The sequence below is a fragment of the Scyliorhinus canicula genome, chromosome 8 (genome assembly GCF_902713615.1).
Source record: "Scyliorhinus canicula chromosome 8, sScyCan1.1, whole genome shotgun sequence".
Taxonomy (NCBI): domain Eukaryota; kingdom Metazoa; phylum Chordata; class Chondrichthyes; order Carcharhiniformes; family Scyliorhinidae; genus Scyliorhinus; species Scyliorhinus canicula.
In genome coordinates this window covers 198,583,801-198,604,816 of record NC_052153.1, presented here as the reverse complement: position 1 = coordinate 198,604,816, position 21,016 = coordinate 198,583,801, and the positions used below count along the sequence as shown (strand labels likewise).

The following is a 21,016-nucleotide window of genomic DNA, read 5'->3' as shown; positions in this document are numbered from 1 at the left end:
GGTGTACAAGGACTCGCAGGTCTCGTTGTTCATTCTCCCCTCCTAGTTTATGGCCATTCAGATAATAATCTACCTTCTCGTTTTTGCTACCAAAGTTTGATAACCTCGCATTTATCCAAATAATACTGCATCTGCCATTCATTAGCCCACTTACTCAACTTGTCCAGATCACACTGAAGGATCTCTGCATCCTCCTCACAGCTCGCCCTTCCACACAACTTTGGAGATATTACATTTTGTTCCCTCATCTGAATCATTAAAAGATATTGTAAATAGCTGGGGTCCCAGCATCGATCTTTGTGGGTTACACTGGTCACTGCCTGAGAATTTAAAAAAGATTGCGAGGTTCTTGAGTAAACTGTCACAGGGATGGCAAGGTATTGGAGATATTGGTGGGCCTAACTGTGGACAAATATCCAGGGCCAGATGAACTGTGTCCCAAGCTGCTGTGGGAGTCAGGGTTCTGACCCCAAATATTTAATTCCACTCTTTAACAGTGCTCAGCAAAGGTTTAGACAAAACAAAAAGGAAGGGCGTTAGAAAGAGGGAAAATCGACCATGGATATCTAAGGAAATAAGGGAGAGTAGCAAATTGAAGGAAAAAGCATACAAAGTGGCAAAGATTAGTGGGAGACAAAAGGACTGGGAAATCTTTAGGGGGCAACAGAAAGCTACTAAAAAAGCTATAAAGAAGAGTAAGATAGATTATGAGAGTAAACTTGCAATGGAAATTGTCCCATTGGGTTCATAAAGGGCAGGTCATGCCTAACTAATTTAGTGGAATTTTTTGAGGGCATTACCAGTGCAGTAGGTAACGGGGAGCCAATGGATGTGGTATATCTGGATTTCCAGAAAGCTTTTGACAAGGTGCCACACAAAAGATTGCTGCATAATATAAAAACAGACAGTAAAAGTTTCTACAAATATATAAAACAAAAAAAGAGTGGCTAAGGTAACTATTGGTCCTTTAGAGGATGAGAAGGGTGATTTAATAATGGGAGATGAGGAAATGGCTGAGGAACTGAACAGGTTTTTTAGGTCGGTCTTCACAGTGGAAGACACAAGTAACATGCCAGTGACTTATGGAAATGAGGCTATGACAGCTGAGGACCTTGAGATGATTGTTATCACCAAGGAAGTAGTGATGGGCAAGCTAATGGGGCTAAAGGTAGACAAGTCTCCTGGCCCTGATGGAATGCATCCCAGAGTGCGAAAAGAGATGGCAAGGGAAATTGCAAATGCACTAGTGCTAATTTATCAAAATTCACTAGACTCTGGGGTGGTCCCGGCGGATTGTAAATTAGCAAACGTGACACCACTGTTTAAAAAAGGAGGTAGGCAGAAAGCGGGTAATTGTAGGCCAGTGAGCTTAACTTCAGTAGTAGGGAAGATGCTGGAATCTATCATCAAGGAAGAAATAGCGAGGCATCTGGCTGGAAATTGTCCCATTGGGTTCATAAAGGGCAGGTTGTGCCTAACTAATTTAGTGGAATTTTATGAGGGCTTTACTAGTGCGGTAGATAATTGGGAGCCAATGGATGTGGTATATCTGGATTTCCAGAAAGCCTTTGACAAGGTGCCACACAAATGATTGCTGCATAAGATAAAGATGCATGGCAGAAAGGGTAAAGTAGTTGCATGGATAGAAGATTGGTTAATTAATAGAAAGCAAAGAGTGGGGATTCATGGGTGTTTCTCTGGTTGGCAATCAGTAGCTAGTGGTGTCCCTTGGGGTTCAGTGTTGGGCCCACAATTGTTCACAATTTACATAAATGATTTGGAGTTGGGGACCAAGTGCAATGTGTCCAAGTTTGCAGACGACACTAAGATGAGTGGTAAAGCAAAAAGTGCAGAGGATACCGGACGTCTGCAGAGGGATTTGGATAGGTTAAGTGAATGGGCTAGGGTCTGGCAGATGGAATACAATGTTGACAAATGTGAGGTTATCCATTTTGGCAGGAATAACAGCAAAAGGGATTATTATTTAAAGGACAAAATATTAAAACATGCCGCTGTGCAGAGAGACCTGGGTGTGCTAGTGCATGAGTCGCATAAAGTTGGTTTACAGGTGCAACAGGTGATTAAGAAGGCAAATGGAGTTTTGTCCTTCATTGCTAGAGGGATGGAGTTGAAGACTAGGGAGGTTATGCTGCAATTGTATAAGGTGTTAGTGAAGCCACACCTGGAGTATTGTGTTCAGTTTTGGTCTCCTTACTTGAGAAAGGACGTACTGGCACTGGAGGGTGTGCAGAGGAGATTCACTATGTTAATCCCAGATCTGAAGGGGTTGGATTACGAGAAGAGGTTGAGTAGACTGGGACTGTACTCGTTGGAATTTAGAAGGGGGGGAGGGGGGGGAGGATCTCATAGAAACGTATAAAATTACGAAGGGAAAAGATAGGATAGATGCGGGCAGGTTGTTTCCACTGGTGGGTGAAAGCAGAACGATGGGACATAGCCTCAAAATAAGGGGAAGTAGATTTAGGACTGAGTTTAGGAGGAACTTCTTCACCCAAAGGGTTGTGAATCTATGGAATTCCTTGCCCAGTGAAGGAGTTGAGCCTTCATTAAATGTTTTCAAGATAAAGATAGTTTTTTGAAGAATAAAGGGATTAAGGGTTATGGTGTTCGGGATGGAAAGTGGAGCTGAGTCCACAAAAGATCAGCCATGATCTCATTGAATGGCGGAGCAGGCTCGAGGGGCCAGATGGCCGACTCCTGCTCCTAGTTCTTAGGTTCTTATTTTGATCTTCCAAGACAAGACCATTCTTCTAGAACATCCCATTTGCCGTTCCTCTTATTCTTCCAAAATACTGAATGACCTTAAATATTCAGAACCCAGAACAAGTACAGTCCCAGTCTACTCAACCTCTCCTCGTAATCCAACTCCTTCAGTTTTGGGATTAACCTAGTGAATCTCAGGGCAGCACTGTGGCGTGGTGAGTTAGCCCTGTTGCCTCACGGCACCGAGGTCCCAGGTTCGATCCCGGCTCTGGGTCACTGCCCGTGTGGACTTTGCACATTCTCCCCGTGTTTGAGTGGGTTTCACTCCCACAACCAGAGAGCATCCTGGGATGGTAAGTGATTTTTATTTTTATTTTTGTTACCGTTTCAAATTGTGTGTGGGGGGGGAAACTGAAGTGACATCACAGTAAAGCTGTGACCTGATTGGCTGGTTGGGAATCTACACTAAATTTAAAAATTAAGCATTTTTAAACAAATTAAGCTTAATTACTTAATTATAATTTAGAATGGTATCTAAGCCAGAGATCGGAGAGTACTGTATTTAGCTTTCACATTCATAGTAGAAATCTAGTGCGAGGAAACGTATAGTTAACAGTAACTTTTTTAAAAAAAATTTCAATTTAATTTACTAATTATTTGACACAATGTCAATTAGAGGGGTGCAGTGATCTTATTTGTGATGTGGCAGGTCCAGGAGGCTTCCAGCGTCCCGGATGGCTTCACCTGCAGAAGGTGCACCCAACTGGAGCTCCTCACAGACCACATGGCTCGGTTGGAGAGTTGGATGCACTTAGGAGCATGCAGGTGGTGGAAAGCGTCACAGATAGCAGTTATATAAATGTGGTCACACCCAAGGTGCAGGCAGAGAAATGGGTGACCACCAGAAGGGGCAGGCAGTCAGTGCAGGAATCCCCTGTGGTTGTCCCCTTCTCGAACAGGTATACTCCTTTGGATACTGTCTGGGGGGGGAATGAAATGAAAAATGAAATTTGCTTATTGTCACGAGTAGGCTTCAATGAAGTTACTGTGAAAAGCTCCTAGTCGCCATATTCCGGCTCCTGTTTGGGGAGGCTAGTACGGGAATTGAACCTTGCTGCTGGCCTGCCTTGGTCTGCTTTCAAAGCCAGCGATTTAGCCAAGTATGCTAAACCAGCCCCAGGGGAAAACAGCACCAGCCATGGAGTGGCACCATGGCTGGCTCTGATGTTCAGCAGGGAGGGTCAAAGCGCAGAAGAGCAATAGTCATAGGGGACTCTATAGTCAGGGGCACAGATAGGCGCTTCTGTGGACGTGAAAGAAACTCCAGGATGGTATGTTGCCTCCTTGGTGCCAGGGTCCAGAATGTCTCAGAACGGGTAGCGGGCATCCAGAAGGGGGAGGGCAAACGGGCAGTGATCGTTGTACATATTGGTACTAACGACATAGGTAGGAAGGAGCATGAGGTCCTGCAGCAGGAGTTCAGGGAGCTAAGCAGAAAGTTAAAAGACAGGACCTCTCGGGTAGTAATCTCTGGATTACCCCCTGTGCCACGTGCCAGTGAGGCTAGAAATAGGAAGATAGAGCAGCTAAACACGTGGCTAAACAGCTGGTGCAGATGGGGGGGTTTCCATTATCTGGACCACTAGGAGCTCTTCCGGGACAGGTGTGACCGGTATAAGAAGGACAGGTTGCGTCTAAATTGGAGAGGCATAAATATCCTGGCCGTAAGGTTTGCTAGTGTCACACGGGAGGGTTTAAACTAGTATGGCAGGGGGTGGGTACCAGAGCAATAGGTCAGAAGGTAAAAGCATTGAGGGCGAACTAGGGAATAGGGCCACTATGGCTCTGAGGCAGAGCAGACAGGGAGATGTTGCTGTAACAGCGGGTCTGGTGGCCTGAAGTGCATCTGTTTTAATGCAAGAAGTATTACGCGTAAGGCAGATAAACTTCGAGTACTTGGAAATATGATGTTGTTGCCATTACAGAGACCTGGTTGAGGGAAGGACAGGATTGGCAGCTAAACGTTCCAGGATTTAGATGTTTCAGGCGGGATAGAGGAGGATGTAAAAGGGGTGGAGCAGTTGCGCTATTGGTTAGGGAGAATATCACAGCTGTACTGCGGGAGGACACCTCAGAGGGCAGCGAGGCTATATGGGTAGAGATCAGGAATAAGAAGGGTGCAGTCACAATGTTGGGGGTTTACTACAGGCCTCCCAACAGCCAGCGGGCGATAGAGGAGCAGATCGATAGACAGATTTTGGATACAAGTAAAAACAACAGGGTTGTCGTGATGGGAGACTTTAACTTCCCCAATATTGACTGGTACTCACTTAGTGCTAGAGGCTAAGACCAGCCAGAGTTTGTAAGGAGCATCCAGGAGGGCTTCTTAAAACAATATGTAGACAGTCCAACTAGGGAAGGGGCTATACTGGACCTGGTATTGGGGAATGAGCACGGCCAGGTGGTAAAAGTTTCAGTAGGGGAGCATTTCGGGAACAGTGACCATAATTCAGTAAGTTTTAAAGTGCTGGTGGACAGGATAAGAGTGGTCCTAGGGTGAATGTGCTAAATTGGAGGAAGGCTAATTATAACAATATTAGGCGGGAACTGAAGAACCTAGATTGGGGTCGGATGTTTGAGGGTAAATCAACATCTGACATGTGGGAGGCTTTCCAATGTCAGTTGAAAGGAATTCAGGACCGGCATGTTCCTGTGCGGAAGAAGGATAAAAACGGCAAATTTCGGGAACCTTGGATAACAAGAGATATTGTAGGCCTTGTCAAAAAGAAAAAGGAGGCATTTGTCAGGGCTAGAAAGCTGGGAACAGATGAAGCCTGTGTGGAGTATAAGGAACGTAGGAAGGAACTAAAGCAAGGAGTCAGGAGGGCTAGAAGGGGTCACGAAAGTCATTGGCAAATAGGGTTAAGGAAAATCCTACACGTGCATAAAAAGCAAGAGGGTAGCCAGGGTAAGGGTTGGCCCACTGAAGGACGGGTGAGGGAATCTATGTGTGGAGCCAGAGGAAATGGGTGAGGTACTAAATGAATACTTTGCATCAGTATTCACCAAAGAGAAGGAATTGGTGGATGTTGCGTCTTGAGAAGGGTGTGGAGATAGCCTGGGTCTCATTGAGATCCAAAAAGACAAGGTGTTGGGCGTCTTGAAAAATATTAACGTAGCTAAGTCCCCAGGGCCTGATGGGATCTAACCCAGAATACTGAAGGAGGCTGGAGAGGAAATTGCTGAGGCCTTGACGGAAATCTCTGGATCCTCACTGTCTTCAGGTGATGTCCCGGAGGACTGGAGAATAGCCAATGTTGCTCCTTTGTTTAAGAAGGGTAGCAAGGATAATCCAGGGAACTACAGGCCGGTGAGCCTTACGTCAGTGGTAGGGAGATTACTGGAGGTAATTCTTCGAGACAGGATCTACTCCCATTTGGAAGCAAATGGACGTATTAGTGAGAGGCAGCATGGTTTTGTGAAAGGGAGGTTGTGTCTCACTAACTTGTTTTTCGAAGAGGTCACAAAGGTGATTGATGCAGGTAGGACAGTGGATGTTGTCTATGTGGACTTCAGTAAGGCCTTTGACAAGGCCCCTCATGGTAGACTGGTACAAAAGGTGAAGTCACACGGGCTCAGGGGTGAGCTGTCAAGATAGATACAGAACTGGCTAGGTCATAGAAGGCAGAGAGTAGCAATTGAAGGGTGCTTTTCTAATTGGAGGGCTGTGACTAGTGGTGTTCTGCAGGGATCAGTGCTGGGACCTTTGCTGTTTGTAGTATATATAAACGATTTGGAGGAAAATGTAACTGGTCTGATTAGTAAGTTTGCAGACGACACAAAGGTTGGTGGAATTACGGATAGCAATGAGGACTGTCAGAGGATACAGCAGGATTTAGATCGTTTGGAGACTTGGGCAGAGAGATGGCAGATCGAGTTTAATCCGGACAAATGTGAGGTAATGCATTTTGGAAGGTCTAATACAGGTAGGAAATATACAGTGAATGGTAGAATCCTCAAAAGTATTGAAAATCAGAGATCTAGGTGTACAGGTCCACAAGTCACTGAAAGGGGCAAGAAGGTAGTCGAGAAGGCATACGGCATGCCTGCCTTCATTGGCCGGGGCATTGAATTATAAGAATTGGCAAGTCATGTTGCAGCTGTATAGAACCTTAGTTAGGCCACACTTTGAATATAGTGTTCAATTCTGGTCGCCACACTACCAGAAGGATGTGGAGGCTTTAGAGAGGGTGCAGAAGAGATTTACCAGGATGTTGCCTTGTATGGAGGGCATTAGCTATGAGGAGCGGTTGAATAAACTTGGTTTGTTCTCACTGGAACGACGGAGGTTGAAGGGCGACCTGATAGAGGTCTACAAAATTATGAGGGGCATAGACAGAGTGGACTAGGGGGCATAAGTTTAAGGTGCGACGGGCAAGGTTTAGAGGAGATGTACGAGGCAATTTTTTTTTACACAGAGGGTAGTGGGTGCCTGGAACTCGCTGCCGGAGGAGGTGGTGGAAGCAGGGACGATAATGACATTTAAGGGGCATCTTAACAAATACATGAAGAGGATGGGAATAGAGGGATACGGACCCAGGAAGTGTAGAAGATTTTAGTTTAGTCGGGCAGCATTGTCGGCACAGGCTTGGAGGGCCGAAGGGCCTGCTGTGCTGTACTTTTCTTTGTTCTTTGTTCTTAACCCAAAGATGTGCAGATAGGTGGATTGACCATGCTAAATTGTCCCTTAATTGGAAAAAATGAATTGGCTACTCTAAATTTTTTTTTTAAAAGCCTGTGAGTCTCCTCTGCACACCCTCCAGTGCCAGTACGTCCTTTCTCGGGTAAGGGGACCAAAACTGAACACAATACTCCAGGTGTAGCCTCACTAACACCTTATACAATTGCAACATAACCTCCCTAGTCTTAAACTCCATCCCTCTAGCAATGAAGGACAAAATTCCATTTGCCTTCTTAATCACCTGTTGCACCTGTAAACCAACTTTTTGCGACTCGTGCACTAGCACACCCAGGTCTCTCTGGACAGCAGCGTGTTTTAATATTTTATGTAGAATGTGTGGAAATAAACATAGCCGGGAAAGATGTAAAGAGTTGATAGACCCCCTAACAGTAGCTGCACTTTAGAACAGAGTTTAAAATCAAGAAATAATGTTTTTTGTAAGAAAGGAACAGCAGTAATCGTGGGCGATTTAACTATTCTATTGATTAGACAAATTAAATTGGAAAACCTAACATTGAAGGTGAGATCATGGAATGTATTTAGGACAGTTTCTTAGAAATCAATTTGACTCAAAAGGTGTCCAGGATTATGGGGAGAGGGCTAGATTATGGTGTTGATATAGATGACCAGCCATGGTCATACTGAAGGGTGAAGCAGGCTGGAATGGACCCAATGTCCTACTCCTATTTTTTATGTTTCTGTGTTTGCTTTGGTTCAGGGATGATGTCAGGAAGCACTGATGCACAGCAAGTGGAAATCTAGAACTCTTCCCCAAAAGGCTGTGGATGCAGGGAATCCGAAACTTAATTGATACCATCTAGTTGGATAAAGATATCAAGTTTTATGGAAAATGTCAATGAGTGTGGATGCAAAACAGTATTCATCTAATTTTTGAAACAATCTCTCCAGACAAAGTAGCCCACTCATGGACCTATGTTCCCAAATGTTTTTTCCAGTTGATGAAGGCTATTGAGGCTGTTGGTGTTGTGTTGCTCCTGATTGTTGTCACTGGAATAACGGCCTGTTTCCCTAATAATGCTAATATTGACAGTTGGCTTTGATCTATTTTACAGGTTGCTGCATGCAGAGATACGGGATATGATTGGTTTGAGCAGCTTCTTCAGAATGTAAGTACAATGCAACTGAGGTTTTCATTGCTTGAGAGCTTAACTTTTCCATCTCTTAAGAGGGTGAGTTAGACGCAGACCAAGGTGTTACTTGTGTTGTGCCTGGGAGTTAAGTGTCAATCCCACATTGGGAGGCAACCTGAATCGGACTCGCAGTCTAGCTTTTCCCCATGAGCAGGAATGGGACAATCACTGGGGAGGAAAGGTTGGGTGCAGAAAGGAGGGTGACTAGTTGCATGTTTAATTTTGTCAGGTGGTGCATATCAACTTCTCTTGTGCTCTATTTTATTGGAACAGAATAATACTGCTTGTTGGATTTAGAGGTGCATGTCACAAACTAAAAACTTACAAAGATATGGAAATTAGGATTCAGTGCTAGCCTTCACCACCTCATCTGAATTAGAGCAAATATCTCGCCAAAGAAATACATTAATTTACTATTCATGCTGTTGAAGTATTTCTGAAATTTGAAATCCATCATTCATTTCCATAAACAGTTCTTATTTGTCCATTAGGCAATTTGTGATGGAGGAGAAGGGCGGGGTGCGGGTATGTTCAGGGTGGGGGGTGTGTGGATGTGTCGCAGGGGTTAGGTATGGATGTGGCGGGGAGGGGGGGGGGTTGTGAATGTGTCGTGGGGTGGATGTGTCTGGGGGGGGAACGATTCGGTGTGGCTGTGTTTGGGGGGGGGTCAGTGTGGATGTGTCGTCGGGATTGGGGTAGATGTGGGGGGGGACAGCATTTGGAAGTGGTGTGTATGGCACAATGGTTAGCACTATGGCTTCACAGTGCCAGGGTCTCGGGTTCGATTCTCGGCTTGGGTCACTGTCTCTGTGGAGACTGCACATTCTCCCTATGTCTGCGTGGGTTTCCTCCGGGTGCTCCGTATTCCTCCCACAAATCCTGAAAGACGTGCTGTCGGTGAATTGGACATTCTGAATTCTCCCTCTCTGTACCCGAACAGGCGCCGGAGTGTGGCGACGATGGTATTTTCACAGTAACTTCATTGCAGTGTTAATGTAAGCCTACTTGTGACAAAGATTATTATTATGTGTTGGGGGGAATGAGGCGGGTGTGGATGTGTTGGGGGGGGGGGGGGGGTGCGATGTGTGTCCATAAGATATAGGAGCAGGATGAGGCCATTCGGCCCATCAAGTCTTCTCGACCATTCAATCATGGCTGATATTTTTCTCATCCCCATTCTGCCTTCTCCCCATGACTCCTGATCCCCTTATTGATCAAGAACCTATCTATCTCTGTCTTAAAGACACTCAGTGATTTGGCCCCCACCTGTGGCAAAGAGTTCTACAGATTCACCACCCTCTGGTTGAAGAAATTCCTCCTCATCTCTGTTTGAAAGAATCGTCCCTTCAGTCTGAAGCTGTGGCCTCGTGTTCTAGTTCCGACTCGTGGAAACATCTTCTCCATGTCCACTCTATCTAGGGCTCTCCGTATGCTGTAAGTTTCAATGAAATCCTCCCTCATCCTTATAAACGTCAAGCACAGACCAAGAGTCCTCAACTGCTCCTCATATGACCATTATTCATTCCAGGGATCATTCTTGTGAACCTCCTCTGGACCCTTTCCAAGGCCAGCACATCCTTCTTTGGATACGGGGCCCAAAACTGCTCGGAATACTCCAAATGGGGTCTGACCAGAGCCTTATACAGCCTCAGAAGTACATCCCTGGTCTTGTATTCCAGCCCTCGCGACATGAATGCTAACATTGTATTTGCCTTCTTAACTGCCGACTGAACCTGCACGTTAACCTGGAGAGAATCGTGAACAAGGACTCCCAAGTCCCTTTGTGCTTCTGATTTCCTCAGCAATTCCCAATTCAAACAATACTCTGTACCTCTATTCTTCCCATCAAAATGCATAACCTCACGCTTTTCCATGTTGTATTTCATCTGCCACTCACTGCCCACTCTCCTTGCCTGTCCATGTCCTTATGCAGCCTCCTTCCTCAATACAACCTGTCCCTCTACAGATCTTTGTATCGTCTGCAAAACTAGCAACAGTGCCTTCAGTTCCTTCCTCCAGATCATTGACATATATTGTGAATAGTTGTGGTCCCAGCACTGACTCCTGCGGAACACCAAGAGTCACTGGCTGCCATCCTGAAAATACCCATTAATCCCCAACCCCTGCCTTCTGCCAGTCAGCCAATCCTCTATCCATGCCAGTACTTTGCCCCTAACACCATGGGCTATTATCTTACTTAGCAGCCTCCTGTACGGTACCTTGTCAAAGGCCTTCTGGAAATCTAAATAGATTGCGTCCACTGGCTCTCCTTTGTTTAACTTCCTTGTTATCACCTCAAAGAATTCTAACAGATTTGTCAGACATGACCTCCCTTGACAAGGGGAGGGGGGGAAAGGGAGGGGAGGGGGGGGGGGAAAGGAGGGGAGGGGGGGAGAAAGGGAGGGGAGGGGGGGAGAGAAAGGGAGGGGAGGGGGGAAAGGGAGGGGAGGGGGGAGAAAGAGAGGGAGGGGGGGAAGAGAGGAGAGAGGGGGAAGGGAGGAGAGGGGGGGGGAAGAGAGGAGAGGAGACGGGGGGGGGAAGAGAGGAGAGGGGGGGAAGAGAGGAGAGGAGACGGGGGGGAGAGAGGAGGAGGGGAGGGAGAGAGGAGGAGGGGAGGGAGAGAGGAGGAGGGGAGGGAGAGAGGAGAGGGGGGGAGGAGAGAGGAGAGGGGGGGGAGGAGAGAGGAGAGGGGGGGAGGAGAGAGGAGAGGGGGGGAGGAGAGAGGAGAGGGGGGGAGGAGAGAGGAGAGGGGGGGAGGAGAGAGGAGAGGGGGGGGGGGAGAGAGGAGAGGGGGGGAGGAGAGAGGAGAGGGGGAGGAGAGGAGAGAGGAGAGGGGGGGAGGAGAGAGGAGAGGGGGAGAGGAGAGGGGCGGGAGAGTGTGTGTGTATGTACGTTGGGAGGGAGGAATGGTGTGTATGTATTGCAGAGGGGTTGAGCACGTATTGAGGGAGATCTAGGGAGTTGTGTGCATGACGAGGGGGGTGTATTTATGAGAACTTTGGTTAAAATGGGAATGTCAATAATGATTATTAGTGTCACAAGTAGGCTTACATTAACACTGCAATGAAGTTACTGTGAAAATCCCCTAGTCGCCCCATTCCGATGCCTGTTCGGGTACACGGAGAATTCAGAATATTCAAATTACCTAACAGCGCATAGATATTTTCCTGTCCATTTCTATCTGGGGGAAGTATTCAAGTTGGATAGTGTATGTATTAGGAAGTAGAATCATAAAACGAGGCAGCATAAGAGAAAATTCAACCCATTGTATCATTGCAGGCCCTTCAGTACAGTTATCCAATTCATTCAGTTCAACTGCTCTTTCCCTCTAGCCCTGAAAATTATTTTGGCTTTCAAGTATTTGCCCAATTCTCTTGACAGTTAGAATTGAGTCTACCACATAAAAGACTGTTTAACAGAATTCAGACCCATGGAACAGTGTGCAGTTGGATGAAAAAAATTAACTTGAGGACAAACCAAGATTGTTGAGTTTGAGAAAGGAGGATGATACACCATGTTGGTAAATTTAAATACCATTAACAAAGAACAAAGAAAATTACAGCACAGGAACAGGCCCTTCGGCCCTCCCAGCCTGCGCCGATCCAGATCCTTTATCTAAACCTGTCTCCTATTTTCCAAGGTCTACTTCCCTCTGTTCCCGCCCATTCATATACCTGTCTAGATGCTTCTTAAATGATGCTATTGTGCCCGCCTCTACCACCTCCGCTGGTAAAGCGTTCCAGGCACCCACCACCCTCTGCGTAAAAGACTTTCCACGCACATCTCCTTAAACTTTCCCCCTCTCACCTTGAAATCGTGACCCCTTGTAACTGACACCCCCACTCTTGGGAAAAGCTTGTTGCTATCCACCCAGTTCATAGCTCTCATAAGTTTGTAGACCTCAATCAGGCCCACCCTCAACCTCCGTCTTTCCAACGAAAACAATCCTAATCTACTCAACCTTTCTTCATAGCTAGCACCCTCCATACCAGGCAACATCCTGGTGAACCTCCTCTGCACCCTCTCCAAGGCACCCACATCCTTCTGGTAATGTGGCGACCAGAACTGCATGCAGTATTCCAAATGTGGCCGAACCAAAGTCCTATACAACTGTAACATGACCTGCCAACTCTTGTACTCAATACCCCGTCCGATGAAGGCAAGCATGCTGTATGCCTTCTTGACCACTCTATCAACCTGCGTTGCCACCTTCAGGGTACAATGGACCTGAACTCCCAGATCTCTCTGCACATCAATTTTCCCCAAGACCCTTCCATTGACCATATAGTCCGCTCTTGAATTTGATCTTACAAAATGCATCACCTCGCATTTGCCTGGATTGAACTCCATCTGCCATTTCTCTGCCCAACTCTCCAATCTATCTATATTTTGTTGTATTCTCTGACAGTCCTCCTCGCTATCTGCAACTCCACCAATCTTAGTATCATCTGCAAACTTGCTAATCAGACCACTTATACCTTCCTCCAGGTCGTTTATGTAGATCACAAATAACAGTGGTCCGAGCACGGATTCCTTCTCCATTTTGAGACACTCCCTTCCACCACTACTCTCTGCCTCCTGTTGCCCAGCCAGTTCTTTATCCATCTAGCTAGTACACCCTGAACCCCATACGACTTCACTTTTTCCATCAACCTGCCATGGGAAACCTTATCAAACGCCTTACTAAAGTCCATGTATATGACACCTACAGCCCTTCCATCATCAATTAACTTTGACACTTCCTCAAAGAATTCTATTAGGTTTGTAAGACATGACCTTCCCTGCACAAAACCATGCTGCCTATCACTGATAAGTCTATTTTCTTCCAGATGTGAATAGATCCTATCCCTCAGTATCTTCTCCAACAGTTTGCCTACCACTGACGTCAAGATCACAGGTCTATAATTCCCTGGATTATCCCTGCTACCCTTCTTAAACAAAGGGACAACATTAGCAATTCTCCAGTCCTCCGGGACCTCACCCGTGTTCAAGGATGCTGCAAAGATATCTGTTAAGGCCCCAGCTATTTCGACCCTCGTTTCCCTCAGTAACCTGGGATAGATCCCATCCGGTCCTGGGGATTTGTCCACCTTAATGCCTTTTAGAATACCCAAAACTTCCCCCTTCCGTATGAAAACTTGACCGAGAGTATTTAAACATCCATCCCTAGCCTCAACATCCATCTTGTCCCTCTCCTTTGTGAATACCGATGCAAAGTACTCATTAAGAATCTCACCCATTTCCTTTGACTCCACGCATAAATTCCCTCTTTTGTCTTTAAGTGGGCCAATCCTTTCTCTAGTTACCCTCTTGCTCCTTGCATACGAATAAAATGCTTTGGAATTTTCCTTAACCCTGTTAGCCAAAGATATATCATGACCCCTTTTAGCCCTCTTTATTGCGCGTTTGAGATTCGTCCTACTTTCCCGATATTCCTCCAAAGCTTCATCAGTTTTGAGTTGCCTCGATCCTATGTATGCTTCCTTTTTCATTTTAGTAGTCTCACAATTTCACCCGTCATCCATGGTTCCCTAATCTTGCCATTTCTATCTTTCATTTTCACAGGAACATTAGCGTTTTATTATTTACACTAACTGTAATTGAATGGGCAACAAATACAATGAGTTAACTACTATCCAATCTCTAACCCCATTTTTAACTCCACAAACAAACACACGTGTACAATAATGATGAAAGTAAAAGGAAAAGTGTCTTTGCTTCAGATGGACGTCTCCTAGTTTGTTGTTTCTTCGGTCTCGACTTTCAGATGGATGTCATCTTTTCTTTCAGCTTGTGGACTATCAGAGAGAGGCAGCTTCTTTCAGGGTCTAGACGCGCCTACCGTCAGACAGTCGGCAGCAGAGAGAGAGAGAGAGCTGCTTCCACCTTGAGGGTCCAATGGCTTCTCTCGGGTTCTGTCCAAAAAATTCCACCTGACAGGCCAATCGCTTTGGTTGCTGGGCAGAACACTGTCTCTGGCCAATCCATTGGCCACCAGGCAACTTATCAAAACTAACTCCTCCAATCTCTTGGGTGCCATGAAGTCTGCAATCATCTGCCCACAATGCAAAACTTTATAACACAGTAAAAACAATAGGCCAGTCAGTCTCAAGTCGGTAGTAGGTAATTTATTGAAGACAATTCTCGGACAGGATTTGTACCCATTTGAAAACAAATGGACTCATAAGCGATAGACAGCATGGTTTTGTGAAGGGGAGGTTTTCCTCACTAACTTGATCGAGTTTTTTGAGGAGGCGACAAAGATGATTGAGGGGAGGGCGATGGATGTTGTTTACATGGATTTCAAAGTCTCAGGAATTTTTGGTAGGTCTAACATAGAGGGGAAATATACTGGAAATGGCAAAACACTGAGGAATATCGTAAGTGAGAGAGAACTGGGCGTGCAGGTCCACAGATCTTTGGAAGTGGCAACACAAGTGGACAAAGTAATCAAGAAAGCAGACGGAATGCTTACCTTCATTGGACGGGGCATTGAGTATAAAAACTGGCAAGTCATGCTGCAGTTCTATAGAACCTTGGTAAGGCCGCACTTGGAATATTGTGCACAATTCTGGTCACCACACTACCAGAAGGACGTGGAGGCTTTGGAGAGGGTGCGGAGGAGGTTTACCAGGATGTTGCCTGGTCTGGAGTGCTGAGCTTGTGGCATTTGAGTGCTACAGTGAGAGTTTGGTGACTGAGGGAGTGCTGAGCTTGTGGCATTTGAGTGCTACAGTGAGAGTTTGGTGACTGAGGGAGTGCTGAGCTTGTGGCATTTGAGTGCTACAGTGAGAGTTTGGTGACTGAGGGAGTGCTGAACTTGTGGCATTTGAGTGCTACAGTGAGAGTTTGGTGAATGAGGGAGTTAGGTGAGGAGGGAGTAAGGTGCTCCTTACATTTCATTTCCTATATTTATCAAAGAGCGTGAAGGGAGCCAGGAGTTGAGTACAGCTGACTGGAAGTAGAGTCGGAGGGCGGAGGTCCAGTTGGTCCAAGGGGCAGCTAATTCTGTAAAGTAAGAGGGGATGGAGGCTAGGGCAGTTGCATGCTCCTCCTGTAGGATGTGGGTGGTGAGGGGAACCACTGGTGTCCCCGCTGACTATACCTGCGGGAAGTGCACCCAACTCCAGCTCCTCGGAGACCGTGTTAAGGTACTGGAGCTGGATGAACTTCGGATCATCCGGGAGGCAGAGGGGGTTATAGAGAAGAGTTACAGGGAGGTAGCCACACCAAAGGTACTGGACAAGAGTAGCTGGGTTACAGTCAGGGGAAAGAAAACTAACAGGCAGACAGTGCAGGGATCCCTCGTGGCCGTTCCCCTTCAAAACAAGTATACCGTTTTGGATGCTGTTGGGGGGGATGACCTACCGGGGGAAGGCCCCAGCGGCCAGGTCTCTGGCACTGAGTCTGGCTCTGGGGCTCAGAAGGGAAGGGGGGAGCATAGAAAAGCAATAGTAATAGGAGATTCAATGGTTAGGGGAATAGATAGGAGATTCTGTGGTCGCGAGCGAGACTCCCGAATGATATGTTGCCTCCCGGTTGCCAGGGCCAGGGATGTCTCGGATCGTGTCTTCAGGATACTGAAGGGGGAGGGTGAGCAGCCAGAAGTCGTGGTGCACATTGGTACCAACGATGTAGGTAGGAAAAATGTTGTGGAGGTAATAAACAAGTTTAGGGAGTTAGGCTGGAAGTTAAAGGCCAGGACAGACAGAGTTGGCGTCTCTGGTTTGTTGCCGGTGCCACGTGATAGCGAGGCTAGGAATAGGGAGAGAGTGCAGTTGAACACGTGGCTGCAGGAATGGTGGAGGAGGGAGGGTTTCAGGTATTTGGATAATTGGAGCGCATTCTGGGGAAGGTGGGCCCTGTACAAGCAGGACGGGTTGCATCTGAACCAGAGGGGCACCAATATCCTGGGGGGGGAGGCTTTCTAGTACTCTTCGGGAGGGTTTAAACTAATTTGGCAGGGGAATGGGAACCGGATCTGTAGTCCAGCAACTAAGGAAGCCGATATTCAGGACGCCAAAGCACGTAGTGATGCAGTGGGGAAGGTAACAATGACAAAGGAGAGTACTTGCAGGCAAGGAGATGGGTTGAAGTGTGTATACTTTAATGCAAGAAGCATCAGGAATAAGGTGGGTGAACTTAAGGCATGGATCGGTACTTGGGACTACGATGTGGTGGCCATCACGGAAACTTGGATAGAAGAGGGGCAGAAATGGTTGTTGGAGGTCCCTGGTTATAGATGTTTCAACAAGATTAGGGAGGATGGTAAAAGAGGTGGGGCGGGGGGGGGGGGGTGGCATTGTTAATTAGAGATAGTATATCAGCTGCAGAAAGGCAGTTCGAGGGGGATCTGCCTACTGAGGTAATATGGGTTGAAGTCAGAAATAGGAAAGGAGCAGTCACCTTGTTGGGAGTTTTCTATAGGCCCCCCAATAGCAGCAGAGATGTGGAGGAACAGATTGGGAAACAGATTTTGGAAAGGTGCCGAAGTCACAGGGTAGTAGTCATGGGTGACTTCAACTTCCCAAACATTGAGTGGAAACTCTTTAGATCAAATAGTTTGGATGGGGTAGTGTTTGTGCAGTGTGTCCAGGAAGCTTTTCTAACACAGTATGTAGATTGTCCGACCAGAGGGGAGGCCAAATTGGATTTAGTACTTGGTAATGAACCAGGGCAGGTGATAGATTTGTTAGAGGGGGAGCATTTTGGAGGTAGTGACCACAATTCTGTGACTTTCACTTTAGTTATCGAGAGGGATAGGTGCATGCAACAGGACAAGGTTTATAATTGGGGGAAGGGTAAGTACAATGCTGTCAGACAAGAATTGAAGTGCAGAAGTTGGGAACATAGGCTGTCAGGAAAGGACACAAGTGAAATGTGGAACTTGTTCAAGGAACAGGTACTGCGTGTCTTTGATATGTATGTCCCTGTCAGGCAGGGAAGAGATGGTCGAGTGAGGGAACCATGGTTGACAAGAGAGGTTGAATGTCTTGTTAAGAGGAAGAAGGAGACTTATGTACGGCTGAAGAAACAAGGTTCAGACAGGGCGCTGGAGGGATACAAGATAGCCAGGAGGGAACTGAAGAAAGGGATTAGGAGAGCTAAGAGAGGGCATGAAAAATCTTTGGCAGGTAGGATCAAGGAAAACCCCAAGGCCTTTTACACATGTGAGAAATATGAGAATGACTAGAGCGAGGGTAGGTCCGATTAAGGACAGTAGCGGGAGATTGTGTATTGAGTCTGAAGAGATAGGAGAGGTCTTGAACAAGTATTTTTCTTCAGTATTTACAAACGAGAGGGGCCATATTGTTGGAGAGGACAGCGCGAAGCAGACTGATAAGCTTGAGGAGATACTTGTCAGGAAGGAAGATGTGTTGTGCGTTTTGAAAAACTTGAGGATAGACAAGTCCCCCGGGCCTGACGGGATATATCCAAGGATTCTATGGGAAGCAAGAAATGAAATTGCAGAGCCGTTGGCAATTATCTTTTCGTCCTCGCTGTCAACAGGGGTGGTACCAGAGGATTGGAGAGTGGCGAATGTCGTGCCCCTGTTCAAAAAAGGGAATAGGGATAACCCTGGGAATTACAGGCCAGTTAGTCTTACTTCGGTGGTAGGCAAAGTAATGGAAAGGTTACTGAGGGATAGGATTTCTGAGCATCTGGAAAGGCATTGCTTGATTAGGGATAGTCAGCACGGATTTGTGAGGGGTAGGTCTTGCCTTACAAGTCTTATTGACTTCTTTGAGGAGGTGACCAAGCATGTGGATGAAGGTAAAGCAGTGGATGTAGTGTACATGGATTTTAGTAAGGCATTTGATAAGGTTCCCCACGGTAGGCTTATGCAGAAAGTAAGGAGGCATGGGATAGTGGGAAATTTGGCCAGTTGGATAACAAACTGGCTAACCGATAGAAGACAGAGTGGTGGTGGATGGCAAATATTCAGCCTGGAGCCCAGTTATCAGTGGCGTACTGCAGGGATCAGTTCTGGGTCCTCTGTTGTTTGTGATTTTCATGAACGACTTGGATGAGGGAGTTGAAGGGTGGGTCAGTAAATTTGCAGATGATACGAAGATTGGTGGAGTTGTGGATAGTGAGGAGGGCTGTTGTCGGCTTCAAAGAGACATAGATAGAATGCAGAGCTGGGCTGAGAAGTGGCAGATGGAGTTTAACCCTGACAAGTGTGAGGTTGTCCATTTTGGAAGGACAAATATGAATGCGGAATACAGGGTTAATGGTAGGGTTCTTGGCAATGTGGAGGAGCAGAGAGATCTTGGGGTCTATGTTCATAGTTCTTTGAAAGTTGCCACTCAAGTGGATAGAGCTGTGAAGAAGGCCTATGGTGTGCTAGCGTTCATTAGCAGAGGGATTGAATTTAAGAGCCGTGAGGTGATGATGCAGCTGTACAAAACCTTGGTCAGGCCACATTTGGAGTACTGTGTGCAGTTCTGGTCACCTCATTTTAGGAAGGATGTGGAAGCTTTGGAAAAGGTGCAAAGGAGATTTACCAGGATGTTGCCTGGAATGGAGAGTAGGTCATACGAGGAAAGGTTGAGGGTGCTAGGCCTTTTCTCATTAGAACGGAGAAGGATGAGGGGTGACTTGTTAGAGGTTTATAAGATGATTAGGGGAATAGATAGAGTAGACAGTCAGAGACTTTTTCCCCGGGTGGAACACACCATTACAAGGGGACATAAATTTAAGATAAATGGTGGAAGATATAGAGGGGATGTCAGAGGTAGGTTCTTTACCCAGAGAGTAGTGGGGGCATGGAATGCACTGCCCGTGGAAGTAGTTGAGTCGGAAAAGTTAGGGACCTTCAAGCGGCTATTTGATAGGTACATGGATTAGGGTAGAATAATGGAGTGTAGGTTAACTTCTTAAGGGCAGCACGGTAGCATTGTGGATAGCACAATTGCTTCACAGCTCCAGGGTCCCATGTTCAATTTCGACTTGGGTCACTGTCTGTGTGGAGTCTGCACATCCTCCCCGTGTGTGCGTGGGTTTCCTCCGGGTACTCCGGTTTCCTCCCACAGTCCAAAGATGTGCAGCTTGGGTGGATTGGCCATGAAAAATTGTCCAAAATTCTATGATTAACCTAGGACAAAAGTTCGGCGCAACATCGTGGGCCGAAGGGCCTGTTCTGTGCTATATTTCTCTATCTATCTAACTATGAGGGGAGGCTGAATAGACTTGGAATGCTTTCATTAGAAAGAAGGAAGTTGAGGGGGGACCTGATAGAGGTCTACAAGATTATGAGGGGCATGGATAGAGTGGATGGTCAGGAACTCTACCCAGAGTGGAGGGGTTAGTCACCAGGGGGCATAGGTTTAAGGTCTGGGGCAAAGTTTAGAGGAGATGTTTGAGGCAGGTTTTTTTTACACAGAGGGTGGTGAGTGCCTGGAACGCGTTGCCAGGGGAGATTGTGGAAGCAGATACATTAACGGCGTTCAAAAGGCATCTTGACAAACACATGGATAGGATGGGTACAGAGGGATACGGCACAAGGAAGGGCTGAGGGTTTTGGCAGAGGGTGGTATCACGACCGGTACAGGCTTGGAGGGCCGAAGAGCCTGTGCTGTATTGTTCTTTGTATTATTTTGAGTTCCTTACTTCCTCTGCTTGACATAAAGATATGTCTCCATCAATGATCCATGGACCATAAACAATAAAGACAAAATAAAAGAAATAGGAACTAACGGAATCAACATGAACGGCCTTTACATCTGGTAGAATGGTCATACAAGTGGCAAGTGGGGTATCACATGTATTGAGAGATGATGCATTTTGACCGAAGGGATGGGAAGAGGCAACATAAACTAAATGGTAAAATTCCAAAAGATGCAGTGCAAGAGGGCTCTGAGGCTGCGTGTCTTTGAAGATGGCAGGGTGTATTGAGCATGGTTAGCAAAACATATGGAATCTTGGACTTCATAAATAGAGACATCGAGTACATAAGCTGAGATGTTCTGCTGAACCTGTATAACGGTCTGGTTAGGCCCCATCCGTAGTGTTGTGTTCTATTCTGGTTACTGCACTTTAGGAGTGATGTTAATGTCCCAGAGAGGGTGCAGAGGAGATCTAGTGGTGATCTTCAGGGTATTAGAGTAGCCAGAGCTTCCATGGGGAGGGGGGCTGATGCCCTAGCCTTTGCCTCCCTGATCGCCTGTCGGAGGCTCCTGCTCACCACCACCACTCCTCACTCTCAAACTGAATGTAAAATTCAATCATATGTTTGCTGCAACCTGGGGTGCCTTCTGTGAGATTAATGATGAACCCACATTTCTCACTCAAACTGGTCTTGCCTACATGTGATCCACAGTAATGTGGTTGCCTTGGAATTCTTCTCAGTAATGGCCTAGCGAGCAATTCAGTTAGAGGAACAACAAATGCTGGCCTT

General features: G+C 46.5%; 1 protein-coding gene across 1 annotated transcript in view; it reads left to right on the top strand.

Moving 5' to 3' along the window:
* Positions 1–21,016, top strand: part of LOC119970799 (nipped-B-like protein) — a 559,915-nt gene that overhangs the window by 444,705 nt on the left and 94,194 nt on the right. The window contains 1 exon segment of the mRNA XM_038805973.1: positions 8,539–8,592. Coding sequence (XP_038661901.1) covers positions 8,539–8,592 — 54 coding nt within the window.